We start from the raw sequence: 24,857 nt of genomic DNA, 5'->3' as shown, positions 1-24,857 counted from the left end.
TGACCCAGAAAAAACCTTATCCCCTTGGTTAGGAGAGTCATCCTCATGCCCTCCCTCACTCTAATAATCACCCTGATGGGAGGCTGGATATTTAGCTGACACACTGCATGGCTGGCTGGAAGCAATTCCCGAGTATCGAGTTGGTGTTGAGTTAGGGTTAGGCTGTGTGTGTCTATGTGGTGTGTAGTGTCTATGTGTGTCTATGTGTGTGTCTATGTGTGTGTCTATGTTTGTGTCAATGTGTGTGCCTATGTGTATGTCTATGTGAGTGTGTGTGAGTGCTGAGTTAGGGTCTTGCTCCCCAGCCAATATCCTGCTAATCTCCATGCCTTCCCCACCCCAGCCAATATCCTGTTAATCTCCATGCGTTCCCCCACGCTAGTCAGTGTTCCTCAGGCCACCTCCTCTTCTTCTCCTCCCCTCTTCTTCCCTCTCCATGTTCCTCTCCTCCTCCCCTCCTCCTCCCCTCCTCCTCCCCATTCCCATCCACCTCCATCCTCCCTAGGTCTGCCAGAGGGATTCACTTCCTTTAAACAAGCTCGGAAAGAGGTCAAATTCCTGTAGGTTATTCCTCTTCTCCTCCCACCCTTCCTCTTCCACTCCTCCATTCCTCTCCTCCCTTCACCCTCTACCCTCCCCTCTTTTCCTCCCTCCCTCCACCCCTTCTCTCCTCCTCCCCTCTTCCCCTCCTCCATTCCTCTCCTCCCTTCGCCCTCCCTTCACCCTCCCCTTCTCTCCTCCCTCCTTCCCTCCTCTCCTCCTCCCCTCTTCCATTCCTCTCCTCCCTTTACCCTCTACCCTCCCCTTCTCTCCTACCTCCATCCTCTCCTGTCCTCCCTCTCCTCCCTCCACCCATTCTCTCCTCCTCCCCTCCTCCCCTCTTCCAGTCTGTCTGTATTCCATGTAGAAAATCTAACTCCTGTCTAAAGCTCAATAATCAGTTTCCCTTCATCATCACTACTGCTACTGTCCTCTTGATCCTCCAGGCTACTACTCTGCACTCCCCCAACCCTGCTCACACAGTCTGCTGTATGGGCCCTAACCCTGCTCACACAGTCTGCTGTATGGGCCCTAACCCTGCTCAAACAGTCTACTGTAGGGGCCCTAAACCTGCTCACACACTCTGTTGTAGGGGCCCTAAACCTGCTCACACACTGTGCTGCAGGGACCATAAACCTGCTCACGCACTGTGCTGTAGGGAAGGGGTGTGTCTGTCCTGCCCTGCTGGTATCACTAAAGACTGGGGTGCTGTGGCATACAGTGGGGTCAGGGTCATTTGAAGAGCTGGTCCGTGGTGGGGTCAGGGTGGTGGGGTCAGGGTCATTTGAAGAGCTGGTCCGTGGTGGGGTCAGGGTGGTGGGGTCAGGGTCATTTGAAGAGCTGGTCCGTGGTGGGGTCAGGGTGGTGGGTTCAGGGTCATTTGAAGAGGTGGTCCGTGGTGGGGTCAGGGTGGTGGGTTCAGGGTCATTTGAAGAGCTGGTCCGTGGTGGGGTCAGGGTGGTGGGGTCAGGGTCATTTGAAGAGCTGGTCCGTGGTGGTGTCAGGGTGGTGGGTTCAGGGTCATTTGAAGAGCTGGTCCGTGGTGGTGTCAGGGTGGTGGGGTCAGGGTCATTTGAAGAGCTGGTCTGTTGGTTATACAATGGGTCTTTTTCTGAAGTTAAGTTGATCTGCTGCTGAGGGGCCTTTGAAAGGTTGTGAGACACGTTGGTTGGTGTCTGATATAGATGACTGTAAAGTGGCAGCGATGTCCAGATGCTGTGACGGGAATCTGCTTCATCCTGCCATAGAGAGAAGTATCAGAGTTTTAGAGTTAGTATGTAAGCATGGGGAGGAAGGGCAACAGTTCCAGGTCATTCTTGTAGCTCCACAATGTCTTGGATAGTTTAAGAAGGAATGCCAGCAGCCCGAACAGACAGACCATCAGACAGACACATAGATAGTCTACTAACCCAGACTGACCCAGAGCTGTGTCCCAAATAGCAAACATTTCTCTTTATCAAAATAACATCAAAGTTTGTTGGTCATGTACACATATTTGCAGATGTTATCGCAGGTGCAATGAAATGCTTGTGTTTCTAGCTCCAACACTGCAGGAATAATACCAAGAAAACAATACAAAACTATAGTAACATACAGTGGGGCAAAAAAGCATTTAGTCAGCCACCAATTGTGCAAGTTCTCCCACTTAAAAAGATGAGAGGCCTGTAATTTCCATCATAGGTACACTTCAACTATGACAGACAAAATGAGAAAAAAATTCAGAAAATCACATTGTAGGATTTTGAATGAATTTATTTGCAAATTATGGTGGAAAATAAATATTTGGTCAATAACAAAAGTTTATCTCAATACTTTGTTATATACCCTTTGTTGGCAATGACAGAGGTCAAACGTTTTCTGTCAGTTTTCACAAGGTTTTCACACACTGTTGCTGGTATTTTGGCCCATTCCTCCATGCAGATCTCCTCTAGAGCAGTGATGTTTTGGGGCTGTTGCTGGGCAACACGGACTTTCAACTCCCTCCAAAGATTTTCTATGGGGTTGAGATCTGGAGACTGGCTAGGCCACTCCAGGACCTTGAAATGCTTGCAAAATCTCACAATACATGGCCCCATTCATTCTTTCCTTTGCACGGATCAGTCGTCCTGGTCCCTTTGCAGAAAAACAGCCCCAAAGCATGATGTTTCCACCCCCATGCTTCACAGTAGGTATGGTGTTCTTTGGATGCAATTCAGCATTCTTTGTCCTCCAAACACGACAAGTTGAGTTTTTGCCAAAAAGTTATATTTTGGTTTCATCTGACCATATGACATTCTCCCAATCTTCTTCTGGATCATCCAAATGCTCTCTAGCAAACTTCAGACGGGCCTGGACATGTACTGACTTAAGCAGGGGGACACGTCTGGCACTGCAGGATTTGAGTCCCTGGCGGCGAAGTGTGTTATTGATGGTAGGCTTTGTTACTTTGGTCCCAGCTCTCTGCAGGTCATTCACTAGGTCCCCCCGTGTGCTTCTGGGATTTTTGCTCACCGTTCTTGTGATCATTTTGACCCCACGGGATGAGATCTTGCGTGGAGCCCCAGATCGAGGGTGATTATCTGTGGTCTTGTATGTCTTCCATTTCCTAATAATTGCTCCCACAGTTGATTTCTTCAAACCAAGCTGGTTACCTATTGCAGATTCAGTCTTCCTAGCCTGGTGCAGGTCTACAATTTTGTTTCTGGTGTACTTTGACAGCTCTTTGGTCTTGGCCATAGTGGAGTTTGGAGTGTGACTGTTTGAGGTTGTGGACAAGTGTCTTTTATACTGATAACAAGTTCAAACAGGTGCCATTAATACAGGTAACGAGTGGAGGACAGAGGAGCCTCTTAAAGAAGAAGTTACGGGTCTGTGAGAGCGAGAAATCTTGCTTGTTTGTAGGTGACCAAATACTTATTTTCCACCATAATTTGCAAATAAATTCATTAAAAAGCCTCTCTCATCTTTTTAAGTGGGAGAACATGCACAATTGGTGGCTGACTAAATACTTTTTTGTCCCACTGTAATCCAAAAATAAAAATGGGTAGAGGGTAGAGTCGGGGGGCTGGGGTCAGTCTGTTATATCTGGAGTATTTCTCCTGTCTTATCTGGTGTCCTGTGTGAATTTAAGTATGCTCTCTCTAATTCTCTCTTTCTCTCTCTCGGAGGACCTGAGCCCTAGGACCATGCCTCAGGACTACCTGGCATGATGACTCCTTGCTGTCCCCAGTCCACCTGGCCTTGCTGCTGCTCCAGTTTCAACTGTTCTGCCTGTGGCTATGGAACCCTGACCTGTTCACCGGACATTCTACCTGTCCCAGACCTGCTGTCTCTAGAGACAGCAGGAGTGGTAGAGATACTCTTAATGATCATCTATGAAAAGCCAATTGACATTTACTCCTGAGGTGCTGACTTGTTGCACCCTCAACAACTCTGACCATGCTGGACATTTATGAACATTTGAACATCTTGGCAATGTTCTGTTATAATCTCCACCTGGCACAGCCAGAAGAGGACTGGCCACCCCTTATAGCCTGGTTCCTCTCTAGGTTTCTTCCTAGGTTCTGGCCTTTCTAGGAAGTTTTTCCTAGCCACCGTGCTTCTACACCTGCTTTGCTTGCTGTTTGGGGTTTTAGGCTGGGTTTCTGTAGATAGAGAAAATCATAGAATCTTTAACTCTAGACCAGCCAGGCCCCATGTTGTAATGGAACCTTTAACTCTGTGTCTGTGAGTTGTCTGTGTGGGAGAGCTGTCTGTGGATAATACTGTGTGTCTGTGTGGGAGAGATGTCTGTTGATAATACTGTGTGTCTGTGTGGGAGAGATGTCTGTTGATAATACTGTGTGTCTGTGTGGGAGGATGTTGCTTTTGTTTCTGTTATGGGATTTATTATGAATAATGTATACATTTAAAATAGAATTATAACTAACATAATTCTACCCTGTCTTTCTATTAGTGATAAATAATGTTTGTTCATTAGGAAGGGGTTATGTAGCATAGACCTAGGAAGAAAGGAATGTATGTGTGTGTCGGAAGAGAACAAAGAGACGCATTAACCTATGTTTGAACCAACCTGGCTGTAACTCTGGGGAGATAAGGTAGGACAGGGAGGGCCCCTCCAGAGCTCTTGTATCTGGGGAAGACTGGAACTGTCAGCTGAGTGGTAATAAACTGTGGTGAGACTCATGAGAAAATCCCTATGTTGGTGTGTATGTGTGTAGGGTAAGAGAAAGTTATAAAAGGAATGTCTTTATATATGCACAGCAGCGCTCTCCTAAATAAACCTTACTGACTATTGTAAACTGGCCTCTGAATATTTCATTTCAATAAGAACCTTACAAATTCTTAGTAACAGACAGAGTAATTTAAGTGAAGTTCCGTTTATGAACACAGTTTCATACAGTTGTCAGCAGGATTAAGGTCTGGTTCTAGTGAAAGTATTCTTGATTGATAGATGTATAGACAGATAGACACATCGCTTGACTTACCTCTCCTCTAAACCCATCAGAGGTATGGCCAGGTGTTTCCGTTGTCTCCTCACTCTCCTCCGTCTCTTCCAAAACCTCTTCTCTCTCTTCTAACACCTCTTCCCCCTCTTCTCTCTCCTCCCTCTCATTGAACACCTCCCTGTCCTCCCTCTTTTCAAACACCTGTTCCCTCTTCTCCCTCTCCTCCCTCTCTTCTCTCTCATCTCTCTCCTCCCTCTCTTCTCTCTCATCTCTCTCCTCCCTCTCTTCCAACCCCTCTTCTAACACCTCGTTCCTCTCCTCCCTCTCATCCCTTTCTTCTCTCTCCTCCCTCTCCTTGAACACCTTCCTGTCCTCCCTCTTTTCAAACACCTGTTCCCTCTTCTCCCTCTCCTCCCTCTCATCTCTCTCCTCCCTCTCTTCCAACCCCTCTTCTAACACCTCTTTCCTCTTCTCCCTCTCATCCCTTTCTTCTCTCTCATCTCTCTCCTCCCTCTCTTCCAACACCTCTTCCAACACCTCTTCCCTCTCCTCCCTCTCATCCCTCTCATCCCTCTCCACCCTCTCCTCCCACTCCTCCCTCTCCTCACTCTCTTCCAACACCTCGTCCCTCTCCTCTAACACCTCTTCATCTTTCAGACTCGTTCTTCTGGAGTCTTCCTCCTCCTCATCTCCTCCTCTCTTCTCCACCTCATCTCCTCCTCTGTCACAGCTCTTCTTGGTTCCTTTAGGACAAACCAGTTTAGTAAGACATTAGAGACAGTATGATTAGATATTAGAGACAGTTTAATAAGACATTAGACAGTTTAGTAAGACATTAGAGACAGTTTAATAAAACATTTAGAGACAGTTTAATAATACATTGGAGACAGTTTAATAACACATTAGAGACAGTTTAATAAGACATTGGAGACAGTTTAATAACACATTAGAGACAGTTTAATAAGACATTGGAGACAGTTTAATAAGACATTAGAGACAGTTTAATAAGACATTAGAAACAGTAGGATTAGACATTAGAGACAGTTTAATAAGACATTAGAAAAATATAAATAAGACAATAGAGACAGTTTTAATAAGACATTAGAAACAGTAGGAATAGACAATAGAGACAGTTTAATAAGACGTTAGAAACAGTAGGATTAGACATTAGAGACAGTTTAATAAGACATTAGAAACAGTATGATTAGACAATAGAGACAGTTTAATAAGACATTAGAAACAGTAGGATTAGACAATAGAGACAGTTTAATAAGACATTAGAAACAGTAGGATTAGACAATAGAGACAGTTTAATAAGACATTAGAAACAGTAGGATTAGACATTAGAGACAGTTTAATAAGACATTAGAAAAATATAAATAAGACAATAGAGATAGTATGATTAGTCTTGTATTTCATATTAGTTTGAAAGAGCCCTATGACCTTGGCTATACTGATATTATCAGCCATCTCCTGTCTCAACACGTAGGTTCACAGACAACTACTGCTACAGACGGCTACAGACTACTACAGACAGCTACAGACAGCTACAGACTGCGAAAGACATCTACAGACAGCTGTAGACAGCTACAGACAGCTGTAGACAACTACAGACTGCTACAGACTGCTACAGACAGCTGCATACAGCTACAGACTGCTACAGACTGCTACAGACAGCAGTAGACTGCTACAGACTGCTACAGACAGCAGTAGACAGCTACAGACAGCTACAGAATGCTACAGACTGCTACAGACAGCAGTAGACAGCTACAGACAGCTGTAGACTGCTACAGACTGCTCCAGACAGCAGTAGACAGCTACAGACAGCTACAGACTGCTACAGACTGCTACAGACAGCAGTAGACAGCTACAGACTGCTACAGACAGATAGAGACAGCTACAGACTGCTACAGACTGCTACAGACAGCAGTAGACAGCTACAGACTGCTACAGACAGCAGTAGACAGCTACAGACAGCTACAGACAGCTACAGACTGCTACAGACAGCAGTAGACAGCTACAGACAGCTGTAGACTGCTACAGACTGCTCCAGACAGCAGTAGACAGCTACAGACTGCTACAGACTGCTACAGACAGCAGTAGACAGCTACAGACAGCTACAGACAGCTACAGACTGCTACAGACAGCAGTAGACAGCTACAGGCAGCTACAGACTGCTACAGACTGCTACAGACAGCAGTAGACAGCTACAGACTGCTACAGACAGATAGAGACAGCTACAGACTGCTACAGACTGCAACAGACAGCAGTAGACAGCTACAGACTGCTACAGACAGCTACAGACAGCTACAGACTGCTACAGACAGCTACAGACTGCTACAGACTGCTACACACTGCTGTAGACTGCTACAGAATGCTACAGACTGCTGCAGACAGCTACAGACTTCTACAGACTGCTACTGACTGCTACAGACAGCTGCAGACGGCTACAGACTGCTACAGACAGCAGTAGACAGCTACAGACAGCAGTAGACAGCTACAGACTGCTACAGACAGCAGTAGACAGCTACAGGCTGCTACAGACTGCTACAGACAGCTGCTGACTGCTACAGACAGCTACAGACTGCAGTAGACAGCTACAGACTGATACAGACAGCAGTAGACAGCTACAGACAGCAGTAGACAGCTACAGACAGCTACAGACAGCTACAGACTGCTACAGACAGCAGTAGACAGCTACAGACAGCTGTAGACTGCTACAGACTGCTCCAGACAGCAGTAGACAGCTACAGACTGCTACAGACTGCTACAGACTGCTACAGACAGCAGTAGACAGCTACAGACAGCTACAGACAGCTACAGACTGCTACAGACAGCAGTAGACAGCTACAGGCAGCTACAGACTGCTACAGACTGCTACAGACAGCAGTAGACAGCTACAGACTGCTACAGACAGATAGAGACAGCTACAGACTGCTACAGACTGCAACAGACAGCAGTAGACAGCTACAGACTGCTACAGACAGCTACAGACAGCTACAGACTGCGACAGACAGCTACAGACTGCTACAGACAGCAGTAGACAGCTACAGACAGCAGTAGACAGCTACAGACTGCTACAGACAGCAGTAGACAGCTACAGGCTGCTACAGACTGCTACAGACAGCTGCTGACTGCTACAGACAGCTACAGACTGCAGTAGACAGCTACAGACTGATACAGACAGCAGTAGACAGCTACAGACAGCAGTAGACAGCTACAGACAGCAGTAGACAGCTACAGAATGCTACAGACAGCAGTAGACAACTACAGACTGCTACAGACAGCTGCAGGCAGCTACAGACAGCTACAGACATCTACAGACAGCTGCAGACAGCTGCAGACAGCAGTAGACAGCTACAGACAGCTACAGACTGCTACAGACTGCTACAGACAGCTGCTGACTGCTACAGACAGCTACAGACTGCAGTAGACAGCTGCAGACAGCAGTAGATAGCTACAGACTGATACAGACAGCAGTAGACAGCTACAGACTGCTACAGACAGCAGTAGACAGCTACAGACTGCTACAGACTGCTGCAGACAGCAGTAGACAGCTACAGACAGCAGTAGACAGCTACAGACTGCTACAGACTGCTACAGACAGCTACAGACAGCTACAGACTGCTACAGACTGCTGCAGACAGCAGTAGGCTACTACATACTGCTACAGACAGCAGTAGACAGCTACAGACTGCTACAGACTGCTACAGACAGCAGTAGACAGCTACAGACTGCTACAGACTGCTGCAGACAGCAGTAGACAGCTACAGACTGCTACAGACAGCTGCAGACAGCAGTAGACAGCTACAGCCTGCTACAGACAGCTACAGACAGCAGTAGACATCTACAGACTTCTACAGACTGCTACAGTATGCCCGCAAACCTTTAGGCACACTATTCCTTATTTACCAGGACACACAGGGTCAAAACTAGTGCACAATACAAGGAATAGAGTGTCATTTGGGACATACCCTCAGCCAGGCCATGACACCTTCCTGCCGAGGATGAACGCTCACCCACACAAACTAACATATACACAGACACACACACTAACATATATACAGACACACACACTAACATATACAAAGACACACACACTAACATATATACAGACACACAGACACACACACACTAACATATACACAGACACACAGACTAACATATACACAGACACACAGACTAATATATACACAGACTAACATATACACAGACACACAGACTACCATATACACAGACTAATATATACAAAGACTAATAGATACACAGACTAACATTTACACAGACTAACATTTACACAGACTAACATATACACAGACTAACATATACACAGACTAAACATATACATATACAGACTAACATATACAGACTAACATATACACAGACTAACAATACACAGACACACAGACTAACATATACACATATACACTGATTCCTGCTTACAAGCAAATACTAAAGCAGGAAGTACCAGTGACTCGATCTATAAAAAAGTGGTCAGATGAAGCAGATACTAAACTACAGGACTGTTTTGCTATCACAGACTGGAATATGTTCCGGGATTCTTCCGATGGCATTGAGGAGTACACCACGTCAGTCACTGGCTTTATCAATAAGTGCATTGAGGATGTCATCCCCACAGTGACTGTACGTACATACCCCAACCAGAAGCCATGGATTACAGGCAACATTCGCACTGAGCTAAAGGGTAGAGCTGCCTCTTTCAAGGAGCGGGACACTAACCCGGAAGCTTACTAGAAATCCTGCTATGCCCTGCGACGAACCATCAAACAGACAAAGCGTCAATACAGGGCTAAGATTGAATCATACTACACCGGCTCCAATGCTCGTCTTATGTGGCAGGGCTTGCAAACTATTACAGACTACAAAGGGAAGCACAGCCCGCGAGCTGCCCAGTGGCACGAGCCTACCAGATGAGCTAAATCACTTGTATGCTCGCTTCGAGGCTAACAATACTGAGGCATGCATGAGAGCATCAGGACGACTGTGTGATCACGCTCTCCTTGGCCGACGTGAGTATGACCTTTAAACAGGTCAACATACACAAGGCTGCGGGGCCAGACTGATTACAAGGATGTGTGCTCCGGGCATGTGCTGACCAACTGGCAGGTGTCTTCACTGACATTTTCAACATGTCCCTGATTGAGTCTGTAATACCAACATGTTTCAAGCAGACCACCATAGTCCCTATGCCCAAGAACACAAAGGCAACCTGCCTAAATGACTACCGACCCGTAGCACTCACGTCCGTAGCCATGAAGTGCTTTGAAAGGCTGGTAATGGCTCACATCAACACTATTATCCCAGAAACCCTAAACCCACTCCAATTTGCATACCGCCCAAACAGATCCACAGATGATGCAATCTCTATTGCACTCCACACTTCCCTTTCCCACCTGGACAAAAGGAACACTTATGTGAGAATGCTATTCATTGACTACAGCTCAGAGTTCAACACCATAGTACCCTCAAAGCTCATCACTAAGCTAAGGATCCTGGGACTAAACACCTCCCTCTGCAACTGGATCCTGGACTTCCTGACGGGCCGCCCCCAGGTGGTGAGGGTAGGTAACAACACATCTGCCTCGCTGATCCTCAACACTGGAGCTCCACCGGGTTGCGTGCTGCATGGCCAGGCACGACTCCAACACCATCCTTAAGTTTGCAGATGACACAACAGTGGTAGGCCTGATCACCGACAACGACGAGACAGCCTATAGGGAGGAGGTCAGAGACCTGGCCGAGTGGTGCCAGAATGCCATCCTGTCCCTCAACGTAACCAAGACTAAGGAGATGATTGTGGGCTACAGGAAAAGGAGGACCGAGCACGCCCCCATTCTCATCGACGGGGCTGTAGTGGAGCAGGTTGAGAGCTTCAAGTTCCTTGGTGTCCACATCAACAGCAAATTAGAATGGTCCAAACACACCTAGACAGTTATGAAGAGGGCACGACAAAGCCTATTTCCCCTCAGGAAACTGAAAAGATTTGGCATTGGTCCTGAGATCCTCAAAAGGTTATACAGCTGCAACATCGAGAGCATCCTGGCTGGTTGCATCACTGCCTGGTTGCATCACTGCCTGGTATGGCAATTGCTCGGCCTCTGACCGCAAGGCACTACAGACGGTAGTGCGTATGGCCCAGTACATCACTGGGGCTAAGCTGCCTGCCATCCAGGACCTCTATACCAGGCGGTGTCAGAGGAAGGCCCTAAAAAATGTCAAAGACTCCAGCCACCCCAGTCATAGACTGTTCTCTCTGCTACCACACAGCAAGCGGTACCGGAGCGCCAAGTCTAGGTCCAAAAGGTTTCTTGACAGCTTCTACCACCAAGACATAAGACTACTGAACAGCTAATCAAATGGGTACACAGACCCCTCTTTTACGTTGCTGCAACTCTCTGTTTATTATCTATACATAGTCACTTTAACTCTACCTACATATTACCTTAATTACCTCGACTAAGCGGTGCCCCCGCACATTGACTGGTTCCCCCTGTACATAGCATCGCTATTGTTATTTTACTGCTGCTGCTTAATTATTTGGTACTTTTATTTTTTATTTTTTATTTAACAACTTATTTTTTCTTAATACTTCTTAAAGTATTGTTGGTTAAGGGATTGTAAGTAAGCATTTTCCCGTAAGGTCTGCACCTTTTGTATTCTGCGCATGTGACAAATTCAATTTGATTTGATGTTCTGCAACACGTGAGAGGGGCGGAGTCCAGCTCTGCAGAGAGCAGCTGGAACAGAGAGTCATCGTGAGGCAGATTGGAAAGCACACACCTTCAGAACAGGGCAGCACAGCTGGACCTTGGATGTACACCGTGAGCTAATATTAATAATATGCATGTAAATCTCTCCTGGCTCAAAGTGGAGGAGAGATTGATTTCCTCCCTGCTTGTGTTTATGAGAGGTAGTGACATGTTGAATGCACCGAGCTGTCTGTTTAAACTACTGGCACACAGCTCAGACACCCAACATACCCCACAAGACATGCCACCAGAGGTCTCTTCACAGTCCCAAGTCCAGAACAGACTATGGAGGCGCACAGTACTACATAGAGCCATGACTACATGGAACTCTATTCCACATCAGGTAACTGATGCAGCAGTAGATTCAGATTTTAAAAAACAGATAAAAATATACCTTATGGAACAGCGGGGACTTTGAAGAGACACACGAACAAACACACACACACACGTACACATGGATTTTGAATTGTACATATGTGGTAGTGGAGAAGGGGTCTGAGGGAACCCAGTCTGCAGGTATTGTAATGTTATTAAAATTGTATAAACGGCCTTAGTTTTGCTGGACCCCAGGAAAAGTAGCTGCTGCTTTGGCAGGAACTAATGGCTTTCCATAACAAATACAAAATAAACAAGCTTTGGACGAAGGACTTCCATATCTCCACAAACTCCTAAAAGTTCTGGGACAATAAAGTCCACTAGTAGGACCTAACCTGTAAAGTCCATGGAGAATAAGAGCACCTCCTACCAGCTGCCCACTGCACTGAGGCTAGGAAACACGGTCACCACCGATAAATCCACAATAATCAAGAATTTCAACAAGCATTTCTCTACAGCTGGCCATGCTTTCCTCCTGGCTACCCCAACCCCAACCAACAGCTCCGTACCCCCTAAAGCTACATGCCCAAGCCTCGCCAGCTTCGCCTTCACCTAAATCCAGATAGCTGATGTTCTGAAAGAGCTGCAAAACGTGGACCCGTACAAATCAGCTGGGCTAGACAATCTGGACCCTCTCTTTCTAAAACTATCCGCCGCCATTGTTGCAACCCCTATTACCAGCCTGTTCAACCTCTCTTTCATATCATCCGTGATTCCTAAAGATTGGAAAGCTGCCGCGGTCATCCCCCTCTTCAAAGCGGGTGACACTCTAGACCTAAACTGTTATAGACCTATATCCATTCTGCCCTGCCTTTCTAAAGTCTTTGAAAGCCAAGTTAACAAACCGGTCACTGATTATTTCGAATCCCACCGTACTTTCTCCGCTGTGCAATCCTGGTCAAGGCCTTCGACTGTCAATCACCGCATTCTTATCGGCAGACTCAACAGCCTTGGTTTCTCAAATGACTGCCTCGCCTGGTTGACCAACTGCTTCTCAGATAGAGTTCAGTGTGTCAAATCGGAGGGGCTGTTGTCTGAACCTCTGGCAGTCTCTATGGGGGTGCCACAGGGTTAAATTCTCGGGCCGACTCTATTCTCTGTATACAGTGCCTTGCGAAAGTATTCGGCCCCCTTGAACTTTGCGACCTTTTGCCACATTTCAGGCTTCAAACATAAGGATATAAAACTGTATTTTTTTGTGAAGAATCAACAACAAGTGGGACACAATCATGAAGTGGAACGACATTTATTGGATATTTCAAACTTTTTTAACAAATCAAAAACTGAAAAATTGGGCGTGCAAAATTATTCAGCCCCTTTACTTTCAGTGCAGCAAACCCTCTCCAGAAGTTCAGTGAGGATCTCTGAATTATCCAATGTTGACCTAAATGACTAATGATGATAAATACAATCCACCTGTGTGTAATCAAGTCTCCGTATAAATGCACCTGCACTGTGATAGTCTCAGAGGTCCGTTAAAAGCGCAGAGAGCATCCTGAAGAACAAGGAACACACCAGGCAGGTCCGAGATACTGTTGTGAAGAAGTTTAAAGCCGGATTTGGATACAAAAAGATTTCCCAAGCTTTAAACATCCCAAGGAGCACTGTGCAAGCGATAATATTGAAATGGAAGGAGTATCAGACCACTGCAAATCTACCAAGACCTGGCCGTCCCTCTAAACTTTCAGCTCATACAAGGAGAAGACTGATCATAGATGCAGCCAAGAGGCCCATGATCACTCTGGATGAACTGCAGAGATCTACAGCTGAGGTGGGAGACTCTGTCCATAGGACAACAATCAATCGTATATTGCACAAATCTGGCCTTTATGGAAGAGTGGCAAGAAGAAAGCCATTTCTTAAAGATATCCATAAAAAGTGTCGTTTAAAGTTTGCCACAAGCCACCTGGGACACACACCAAACATGTGGAAGAAGGTGCTCTGGTCATATGAAACCAAAATTTAACTTTTTGGAAACAATGCAAAACGTTATGTTTGGCGTAAAAGCAACACAGCTCATCACCCTGAACACAACATCCCCACTGTCAAACATGGTGGTGGCAGCATCATGGTTTGGGCCTGCTTTTCTTCAGCAGGGACAGGGAAGATGGTTAAAATTGATGGGAAGATGGATGGAGCCAAATACAGGACCATTCTGGAAGAATGATGGTTTCATATCAGGGTGGTTGACTCTCTGTGTCTTGGGTGAGTCATGCTCTTACCTCGCTCTCTCTCTCTGTCTCAAACTCTATCGCTCATTCTCTCTCTCTCGTTCTCTTTCTTTCTCTTTCTCTCTCACTCTCATTCTCTCTCTCGTTCTTTTTCTTTCTCTCTCTCTTTCATTCTCTATCCAATATCCAATAAATGTCGTTCCACTTCATGATTGTGTCCCACTTGTTGTTGATTCTTCACAAAAAAATACAGTTTTACATCTTCATGTTTGAAGCCTGAAATGTGGCAAAAGGTCGCAAAGTTCAAGGGGGCCGAATACTTTCGCAAGGCACTGTACATCAATAATGTCGCTCCTGCGGGTGATTCCTTGATCCACCTCTACACAGACAAAACCATTCTGTATACTTCTGGCCCTTCTTTGGACACTGTGTTAACAAACCTCCAAACTAGCTTCAATGCCATACACCACTCCTTCCGTGGCATCCAACTGCTCTTAAATGCTAGTAAAGCCAAATGCATGCTCTTCAACCGATCGCTGCCCGCACCCGCCCGGCCGACTAGCATCACTGCTCTGGACGGTTCTGACTTAGAATATGTGGACAACTACAAATACCTAGGTGTCTGGTTAGACTGTAAACTCTCCTTCCAGACCCCTATTCAGCATCTCCAATCCAAAATTAAATCTAGAATCGGCTTCCTATTTCGCTACAAAGCCTCCTTCACTCACGCTGCCAAACATACCCTCGTAAAACTGACTATCCTGCCGACCCTTGGCTTTGGCGATGTCATTTACAAAATAGCCCTCAATACTCTACTCAGCAAACTGAATGCAGTCTATCACAGTGCCATCCGTTTAGTCACCAAAGCCCCACATACCACCCACCACTGCGACCTGTATGCTCTCACCTTACCTCCTTACTCCATTTGCACACACTGTATATCGATTTTTATATATTGTTATTGACTGTATGTTTTGTTTATTCCATGTGTAACTCTGTGTTGTTGTTTGTGCCGCACTGCTTTGCTTTATCTTGGCCAGGTCGCAGTTGTAAATGAGAACTTGTTCTCAACTGGCCAACCTGGTTAAATCAAGGTTAAATAAATAAAAAAAATCTACAAAGTTCACTCAAAAAGGCAACAGTCCTGAACTGGGTTTTATTTAGTTTTTATTTTGTAATTTTGTTAATTATCTTTTAAACTTCCATTGATATATATTTTATTTTTTATGTTATGTAACCTTTATTTAACTAATCAGTTAAGAACAAATTCTTATTTACAATGACATCCTACTGGGTAACAGTGGGTTAACTTATTTTTACCTAGTCACCTTTCGGTTACTGGCCCAACGATCTAACCAAGTTATCACTTGGCTCAGGTAAATAATTCTGTAGTTTCCCTTTTAACATCCTAAAGGTCAACATCCCCATGGTGTTCAAATTCCTGTCATGTAAATGTTGTAGCGACATAAAAAGACCAGTTAGTTGAGAATATCTGGTATTTTCTTCATTACCATGCGGATCATTTCAAGTTGCATGTATTTATATCTGTTAAAGACATTTAAAACAAGTTGTTTAGTATATTTACTACATTTAGTATGTTTACATTCTTTCTCTGTGAAGTCAGTTAATTTAAAGTTATGTGATTTGGTTTATAGATACATTTCAATGTTGTTTCACACACAATAACCAGAAACCTGATCTAATTTGCATGTTCATGCTGAGTTTGCAGCAAACAGAATGTTCACCACCAGAATTGTTTGCCACAAAACTAATTTGCATGTGAAAATATGAGCTTGCCGCAAAACAGCTATGAGCTGAACATAACAGTGGGTGAAAGGGAGGACAGTAACAGGAGACACTATGAGCTGAACATAACAGTCAGTGGAAGAGAGGACAGTAACAGGAGACACTATGAGCTGAACATAACAGTCAGTGGAAGAGAGGACAGTAGCAGGAGACACTATGAGCTGAACATAAGTCAGTGGAAGAGAGGACAGTAACAGTATGTTAGTGGAAGAGAGGACAGTAGCAGGAGACACTATGAGCTGAACATAACAGTCAGTGGAAGAGAGGACAGTAACAGTATGTTAGTGGAAGAGAGGACAGTAACAGTATGTCAGTGGAAGAGAGGACAGTAACAGGAGACACTATGAGCTGAACATAACAGTCAGTGGAAGAGAGGACAGTAGCAGTATGTTAGTGGAAGAGAGGACAGTAGCAGGAGACCCAACTGTGGTTTGTGACTACTGTGATTTCCTTTTGTAGCCAATTCAGTTGCAGTGATTCTGTTGCAGGTTTTTTGGTAACTCTGTTACCAATTAGATAATGGAATTACGAGTTTTAATAATTTAATAATTCATAAACAACATGTATATCAGTAAAATCACTTTAACTAATTGGTAGGTCTACCATTGCCTGCACCTTCTGTAAATTTTCATTATCCTCCCACCTCATGAGGGAGAGCAACGAGACAATATCTTAAAGATATGGGGGTTTTTGGTAATGGAATGACAAGGAACACAGCAAATTTTCTTAAACTTACAGAAGGTAAAACATTTATCCAAATCTAATAAGGTTTTATATGAATTGGCAGGGGTCTTTACTTTAACATGGTTGTGTTTTGTTGATTCTGATGGGACCTTTTACATGGAAATGCCCATCTGAGAACATTTGATAACATCTAGAGAGGATCTGAAAGGAACCACGATATCTTACTGACACCTTGTGGCACAAACAAAGATTTCAGAAATGTCTTCACAGTTCACAATAGTATTGACAATAATATTACATTTACAAAATTAATATTAGACTTGACCAGGAATCAGTGTTACATTAGAACATACTAATGAATAAGAGGTGTTCCTACCTGCTGTGAGGCTGTGGTTGACTGCAGGTGAGTTGGCTTCCCCAGCTGGCAGCCCAGTACAGACCAGTGGTCCAGGTGAATTGGGTTCTCCAGCTGGCAGCCCAGTACAGACCAGTGGTCCAGCTGAGTTGGGTTCTCCAGCTAGCAGTCCAGTACAGACCAGTGTTCCAGCTGAGTTGGGTTCTCCAGCTGGCAGCCCAGTACAGACCAGTGTTCCAGCTGAGTTGGGTTCTCCAGCTGGCAGCCCAGTACAGACCAGTATTCCAGCTGAGTTGGGTTCTCCAGCTGGCAGCCCAGTACAGACCAGTATTCCAGCTGAGTTGGGTTCTCCAGCTGGCAGCCCAGTACAGACCAGTGGTCCAGCTGAGTTGGGTTCTCCAGCTGGCAGCCCAGTACAGAGTGTTCCAGCTGAGTTGGGTTCCCCAGGACTGTCCCAGACATGATTGTAGAGAGACGAAACAGCGTTGCTAGGGAGGATGACAACATTGTTCTCAGTGGTATCAAGGCCCTGTTCAGACCAGACCTGATGAGAGGTGCTGACTACTTCACTGATGCCCTGTTCAGACCAGCCCTGATGAGAGGGGCTGACCACTTCACTGACTGTCCTGTCTGAAGAAAGGAGGAGGTGCAGAGGAAGGCCTTGTTCTTCTCCTCTGTCTGTCTGACTCCTGGCTGATTCCACACCTCCCAGAGAGGCAGAAGCTACACCACCTGGTGCCCTCGGTGGGAGAAATAGAGGCAGAGATAGACTGACTGGAGCCACATTGCTAGTGTCTATGTGGTTCTGAAGAAGCATTGTGACTGTGTTGGTGTCTGGGTGGTTCTGGAGAGTTCTAGACTGGGCACCAAGGTTGTGAGGCAGAGCTGGAGTCACGTTGCTAGTGTCTATGTGGTTCTGAAGAAGCATTGTGACCGTGTTGGTGTCTGGGTGGTTCTGGAGAGTACTAGACTGGGCACCCCGGTTGTGAGGCAGAGCTGGAGTCATGTTGCTAGTGTCTATGTGGTTCTGAAGAAGCATTGTGACTGTGTTGGTGTCTGGGTGGTTCTGGAGAGTTCTAGACTGGGCACCCCGGTTGTGAGGCAGAGCTGGAGTCACGTTGCTAGTATCTATGTGGTTCTGAAGAAGCATTGTGACCGTGTTGGTGTCTGGGTGGTTCTGGAGAGTTCTAGACTGGGCACCCTGGTTGTGAGGCAGAGCTGGAGTCATGTTGACAGAATCTGGGTGGTTCTGAGGATATAGCCCTGTAGTATCTAGGAAGGTGTTGGAGTCTGGGTGGTTCTGAGGAAATACTCCTGTAGTCTCTAGGACGGTGTTGGTGTCTGGGTGGTTCTGGAAAGATAGTCCTGTAGTCTCTAGGAAGGTGTTGGTGTCTGGGTGGTTCTGGAAAGATAGTCCTGTAGTCTCTAGGACGGTGTTGGTGTCTGGGTGGTTCTGGAAAGATAGTCCTGTAGTCTCTAGGACGGTGTTGGTGTCTGGGTGGTTCTGGAAAGATAGTCCTGGGTCAGGTGGTTCAAGTGAAACATAGCCATTACGAGACAGTTGCTGCTCTGTGTTGGTTAGAGGAGCAGCTTCCGTCATGTCTGATCTGTCCGTCTGAGTGAGAGGAGTTCCAGGACTACAGAGGGTGTCTGTTGAGGGATGGTCCAGGTCATGACAACATACTGCTGCTGAATGCTGCCACTCTTTATCGCCAGAGAAACCTCTGTTGTTCTCATGTTGTGATGAAGAAGGTTCTACTGGATCCAAAGTTCCAGTGACTTCCTGTGTCACATGCTTTGCTGTCCTCCTGTGTGTTACATCCTTCACTGTCCCCCCCTGTGTTTCAGCGTCAGGTAGAATAAATGAGCTGGTTTGGAGCGCTTCCTTTTTCATTGTGGTTCCTACTGGATCCACCGCTCCATGGACGCCACCATGAGAAGGCCCTGTCTCTGATGTCATATCCTGTTTCTCTATCTGAGGCTCTGATGTCGTATCCTGTCGTTCTATCTGAGGCTGTATGAGCGCCAGCTGTTCGTCTGAGATGAGCTGGAGACAGATGTGGAGGTCCGCTGTCCTCACGTGGAACACTTTCTGACCCTCTGACTGGCTGCTGTGACTAACAGTGAATGGAATAGCAGGGTATGCTACTGATGTATGGTATGGTGATGACTGTGTTTTAGTGAATGGTATGGTATGGCATGCTAAAGCTGCTATCGTATGACACGGAGGGTTGACCTCTGTTGTAACATAAGTTAGAGGGTTGACATGGTCTGCTACTGTGAGAGCAGGGTGGAGGGTTGTTGTGGAAGTGGTGTTGGCTGTAGGGCACTGACCATGTACTGATGTTTTCCAGGGCATGCTCTGTACTAAGGCTGTGGGTGCTGTGGCAGATTGCTTCTCCGCTGTGGCTGTGATGGTGGCAAACTGGCTTTGATCTAGAGCTGTCACAGGTGTAGCAGACTGGCTTTGATCTAGAGCTGTCACAGGTGAAGCAGACTGGCTTTGATCTAGAGCTGTCACAGGTGTAGCAGACTGGCTTTGATCTAGAGCTGTCACAGGTGTAGCAAACTGGCTTTGATCTAGAGCTGTCACAGGTGTAGCAGACTGGCTTTGAACTAGAGCTGTCACAGGTGTAGCAGACTGGCTTTGATCTAGAGCTGTCACAGGTGTAGCAGACTGGCTTTGATCTAGAGCTGTCACAGGTGTAGCAGACTGGCTTTGATCTAGAGCTGCCACAGGTGTAGCAGACTGGCTTTGAACTAGAGCTGTCACAGGTGAAGCAGACTGGCTTTGAACTAGAGCTGTCACAGGTGAAGCAGACTGGCTTTGATCTAGAGCTGTCACAGGTGTAGCAGACTGGCTTTGAACTAGAGCTGTCACAGGTGAAGCAGACTGGCTTTGATCTAGAGCTGTCACAGGTGTAGCAGACTGGCTTTGATCTAGAGCTGTCACAGGTGTAGCAAACCTGCCCTGACCCTGTCCTACGCCTGTGACTGATGAAACCCTGACAGGGCCTCTAGGTTGTGTTTGGGTGAGGCCCGTAGGCCCTGAGTCTGTAGGAAGCCTCAACTGGTACTTAGGGAGGAAACTGGTCTTGGCTGAATCAGAGGAGGAGGAGGGCTTGGCTATCCCACCTCTGACTGAGGATGGGAGTTGGTTCAGTTTACTGCTGCTGTGTAGGCCTCCTCCTCCCTCCAGAAGACAGACGTTATTCTCAATCTTCTGCTTCTTCCTCTCTGAGGGAACATGGCTTCCACATCGTTGAGACACACAGTTGGTGTGTTTCTCCTGGTGGGTCACTGTCATAGACACACAGTCAGTCCTGTTAAAAAACGATGCTTTTGAGACTGACTGGGTTCTCTGGAGGGGATGTTTGAGAGAGGAAGTGGGTCTGGTATGAAGATGACTAGGTGTGAGACAGGAAGTGGGTGTGGTATGGAGATGACTGGGTTTGAGACAGGAAGTGGGTGTGGTATGGAGATGACTGGGTGTGAGACAGGAAGTGGGTGTGGTATGGAGATGACTCGGTGTGAGACAGGAAGTGTGTGTGGTATGGAGATGGCTCGGTGTGAGACAGGATGTGTGTGTGGTATGGAGATGACTGGGTGTGAGACAGGAAGTGGGTGTAGTATGGAGATGACTGGGTATTCGACATGAGTGGACATGATTGACAGGTGAAAGGTTGTCTTGGAGACAGGATGGAAGACACACAGTGGCACTACTTGAGACCAGTGATGTCACCAGGTCTCTGCTTACTGCTGGGCCTCTCTGAACCACCAGGACCCTCTCTGGCTCCAGACCAGCTAATGACCTTTTAGCCTTCAACATACCAGGATCAGCTGCCTTCTCTGGGCTGTAGAGCTTTGTGAACGTCCCTCCTCCTCCTCCATACTTGTACCACTTACTATAGGCAAACTTCTGGGACTTCTTCCTACGACTCTTTCTACTCAGCTCTCCATCCACGCCTCCGTCTCCATCTGAGCCAAGACCGCAGGGAATGACATTGTCGCCGGCTGCTAATGTCAATGGTCCGTCCGTCGGGAGGTTGTCCACGGCCGCCTGTCTGACCAGCATGCGGTGGCCTGATGCGCGACGGTCAACAGACTTGGTGGCAAAGCCTACAGGGTAAAGTAGTCCAGAGCTGCCCTTACGGCCCAGGTATAGCCAGTCTCTTTGGTGAGGATGGGGGTTGTGCGGAGAGGCCGAGCTGGCTCTGACTGTACCCTGAAGGCCCACACAGTGGGGCAGGGAGCTACTGCGGGTCAGGGGGGCATGATGCCCCTGCTCCAGGCTGGTGGAGGTCTGGGTAGGTACCGAACTATACAGACCTGGCCACCCTCCTCCCCTGTCCCCTCTCTGCCAGGCCATCCCAGCGCTGGCTGTAGGAGGCCTGTTGCTGGTCTTCATATCGAAGTGGAAGGAATCTTTGTAGGTGTAGGGCATTGGCAGGTCGATGCTGCCCTGTTTGGACAGGAGGGTCTTCCTGGGTCGGACTGTGTTCAGGTGTTTGTCCTCCACCACTGCATCGTTCTCTGAGATCAGCTTGGAGATTCTCTCTTCAAGACTCTGCTGTGCCTGGACTGAAACTGTGCTCCTGGGCTGAGACACGGTGAGTTCTGGCTGTGTGGGTGTGTGTGTGGCGTTTAGCTGTGTGGGTGTGTGTGAAGGCTGTGTGAGTGTATGTGTGTGTGTGGTGTTAGTTTGGTCAGGCTGTGTGTGGAAGGTGTCCTGCTGGTCGTGTATCTCCATACTAGACTCTGCCACTGACTCCATGCTGTGGTTGTGTAGTCCAGACCCATGGTTGTGTGGTCCAGACCCAGGGCTGTGTGGTCCAGACCCAGGGTTGTTTTTGTGTGGTCCAGACCCAGGGTTGTGTGGTCCAGACCCAGAGTTGTGGGGTCCAGACCCAGGGTTGTGGCTTTGTGGTCCAGACCCAGGGTTGTGGTTGTGTAGTCCAGACCCAGGGTTGTGTAGTCCAGACACAGGATTGTGGTTGTGTAGTCCAGACCCAGGGTTGTGTGGTCCAGACCCAGGGTTGTGGTTGTGTAGGCCAGACCCAGGGTTGTATGGTCCAGACCCAGGGCTGGAGGTCTCGCTGTAGCCGGAGTCTGTGCTGTCGTGGCTCTGGGACTTCCCTCTAGACAGGAAGTTGTCTTGGTTCTGGGCCATCCCCCTAGCCAGAGAACCCTCCCACTGAGACAAGATGGCAGCCTGCTGTCTCCGCAGCGGGAGGTGGCGGGACAGGGTCAACACTGACTTCTCTCTATCTTTATCCTTCCTGCTCTCTCTCAGTTCATCCCTCGTATCCTCCGCTTCTCTCCTCCTCTTGGATAACTCTATACTCTGGTTCCCCCCAGCAGCCAGGAGGAGACCCTCTAACCCAGCCTGCTGCAGGGCCCAGCCTGTGTCTCTGTCTGTGTCTCTACCTGTTTCTGTCCCACTCCTCTGGCCAGGGCTGGGGGAGAGGGTGGTGGTGGTAGCAGAGAGAGAGCTGCCATTCTCCAGACTACCTGGGTCCTGGCTGAGGGTATCTAGAGAGGGGCTGGAGGTGAGGGTATCCCTGGAACCCTGTAAACTGAATACACTGTCCTGGTGACCTTGCAGACGATGTCCCTGCAGACTGTCCTGACTGCCCAGGGAGGAATAGCCCTGTAGACTGTCCAAGCTGCTCACTGAGGAATGGCCCTGTAGACTGCCCAGACTGTCCATCGATCCCAGGGATGAGTGACCTTGCAGACTTGCTTGGTGTCCCTGCAGAGTGTCCATGCTGCTCAGGGAGGAGTGACCTTGTAAACTGCCCAGAGATCCGAGCGACCTCTGCCCTGACCCGGAGCTGAGGCGTGCGTGGGCCTGTGTGCGGCGGTGCTTGTAGAGGTTGCTCTGGGTCTTGAAAGAGATGCCGCAGGTGGTGCAGGGGTAGGGCCGCTCCCCGGTGTGGCAGCGCAGGTGTTTCTCCAGGACACTGGGCTTCATGCAGTCCCGGCCACAGTGAGGACACAGGTGCTTCCCAGCGGACCTAGAGGGTCTGGCTGCAGACACAGAGGCCCTCAGGGACACATGCGCCCCCAGGCCTGATTGTGGGGCCTGCTGGTGCAGCTGCAGCCTGGCTGGTAGGTGGAGAGTCAGGAAGGGTGGGGAGTCTGTGGAGCCCTGCTGAGGGATGGACAGACGAAGGGTCGTGGAGTCCAAGGAGGCAGCTGGCTGAGCCTGGGGGTGTGAAGAAAGGCCTGGCACTGTGTGGAGGAACAAGGTGGTTAGAGGAGCCCGGAGTGGCATGCTGTTGTTGATGCTGTTCTCTCTCTGCTCTGACACGGAGCTGCTGCCAGGCGCTATCACATTCACCAAGCCTCGCTTGCCAGTCTCCATGGTAACAGCACTGCCAATGTTCTGACACAAGGTCTGTTGTTTAATTACCTGGAAAAGAAACAGTTTTCAGGATCACAGGATCTACTCAGCATTCTACGGATGATTACCAAGATCACAGCATAACTGGCTTACTGGTTGGCTGGCTGACTGACCAACCAGCATGTTAGAATAACTACACTCATGCTGTCCAGAGTCGCAGCGTAACCCTGTAGCCAGCATAACAAGATGCATTGGCTAACCAGGATCAACTCTAAGGTGTCTGAAAAGGAGTGCTGCAACTGGCTAGCTGCTAGCTTACTATGTCAACAATTAAAGGGGACATCATTTTCTGAAGAGAGTGGTGTGGAATATACAGATAGATGGAGATGAAATCCCATGCAGAGCAGAGAGAGAGAAGAGAATGAGAGAGAGAGAATGAGATTGAGAGAGAGAGAATGTGAGTGAGAGAGAAAGAAAGAGAACGAGAGAGAGAGAGAGAATGAGAATGAGAGAGAGAGAGAGAGAGAAAGGGGAGAAGAACAGACCACTAGAGAGAGAGAATGAGAGAGAGCGAGAATGAAAGAGAGAGAGAAAAAAAAAGAACGAGAGAGAGAATGAGAGTGAGAGAGAAAGAGAAAGAAAGAGAACGAGAGAGAGAGAATGAGAGAGAGAGTTTGAGACAGAGAGAGAGAGCGAGGTAAGAGCATGACTCACCCAAGACACAGAGAGTCAACCACCCTGATAGCCCCCCCCCACACACACACACCCACTGAGGACAAACACAAGACACAGATTGTACTCCTTATGGACTCAAACTGGAAATATATACAAGAAAACATGTGTCCAAACTCAGTGTGTCCAAACGCCCAGCGTGCCCTAGACCTTCTTTCTGAGTGAGGACCAACTAGGGTCACCCAGCAATAAAATAATACAGTGCCTTGCGAAAGTATTCGGCCCCCTTGAACTTTGCGACCTTTTGCCACATTTCAGGCTTCAAACATAAAGATATAAAACTGTATTTTTTTGTGAAGAATCAACATCAAGTGGGACACAATCATGAAGTGGAACGACATTTATTGGATATTTCAAACTTTAAAAAAAAATCCAAAACTGAAAAATTGGGCGTGCAAAATTATTAAGCCCCCTTAAGTTAATACTTTGTAGCGCCACCTTTTGCTGCGATTACAGCTGTAAGTCGCTTGGGGTATGTCTCTATCAGTTTTGCACATCGAGAGACTGACATTTTTTCCCATTCCTCCTTGCAAAACAGCTCGAGCTCAGTGAGGTTGGATGGAGAGCATTTGTGAACAGCAGTTTTCAGTTCTTTCCACAGATTCTCGATTGGATTCAGGTCTGGACTTTGACTTGGCCATTCTAACACCT

The 24,857-nt window shown here is 47.4% G+C and overlaps 1 protein-coding gene across 1 annotated transcript in view; it reads right to left on the bottom strand.

Moving 5' to 3' along the window:
• Positions 1 to 826: 826 nt before the first annotated feature.
• znf831 (zinc finger protein 831) overlaps positions 827 to 24,857 on the bottom strand; it is a 64,789-nt gene continuing 40,758 nt past the window's right edge. The window contains exons 3-7 of the mRNA XM_036948449.1: positions 17,150 to 23,543; positions 5,560 to 5,710; positions 5,007 to 5,154; positions 4,592 to 4,651; positions 827 to 1,778 (exon numbers count right to left, since the gene is read on the bottom strand). Coding sequence (XP_036804344.1) covers positions 924 to 1,778; positions 4,592 to 4,651; positions 5,007 to 5,154; positions 5,560 to 5,710; positions 17,150 to 23,495 — 7,560 coding nt within the window. The 5' untranslated portion in view covers positions 23,496 to 23,543 and the 3' untranslated portion in view covers positions 827 to 923. The remainder of the gene's footprint in view (positions 1,779 to 4,591; positions 4,652 to 5,006; positions 5,155 to 5,559; positions 5,711 to 17,149; positions 23,544 to 24,857) is intronic.

The sequence above is a fragment of the Oncorhynchus mykiss genome, chromosome 17, assembly GCF_013265735.2.
Source record: "Oncorhynchus mykiss isolate Arlee chromosome 17, USDA_OmykA_1.1, whole genome shotgun sequence".
NCBI lineage: Eukaryota > Metazoa > Chordata > Actinopteri > Salmoniformes > Salmonidae > Oncorhynchus > Oncorhynchus mykiss.
The sequence above is the reverse complement of the archived record's forward strand: the minus strand, read 5'-3'. Positions and strand labels throughout refer to the sequence as shown.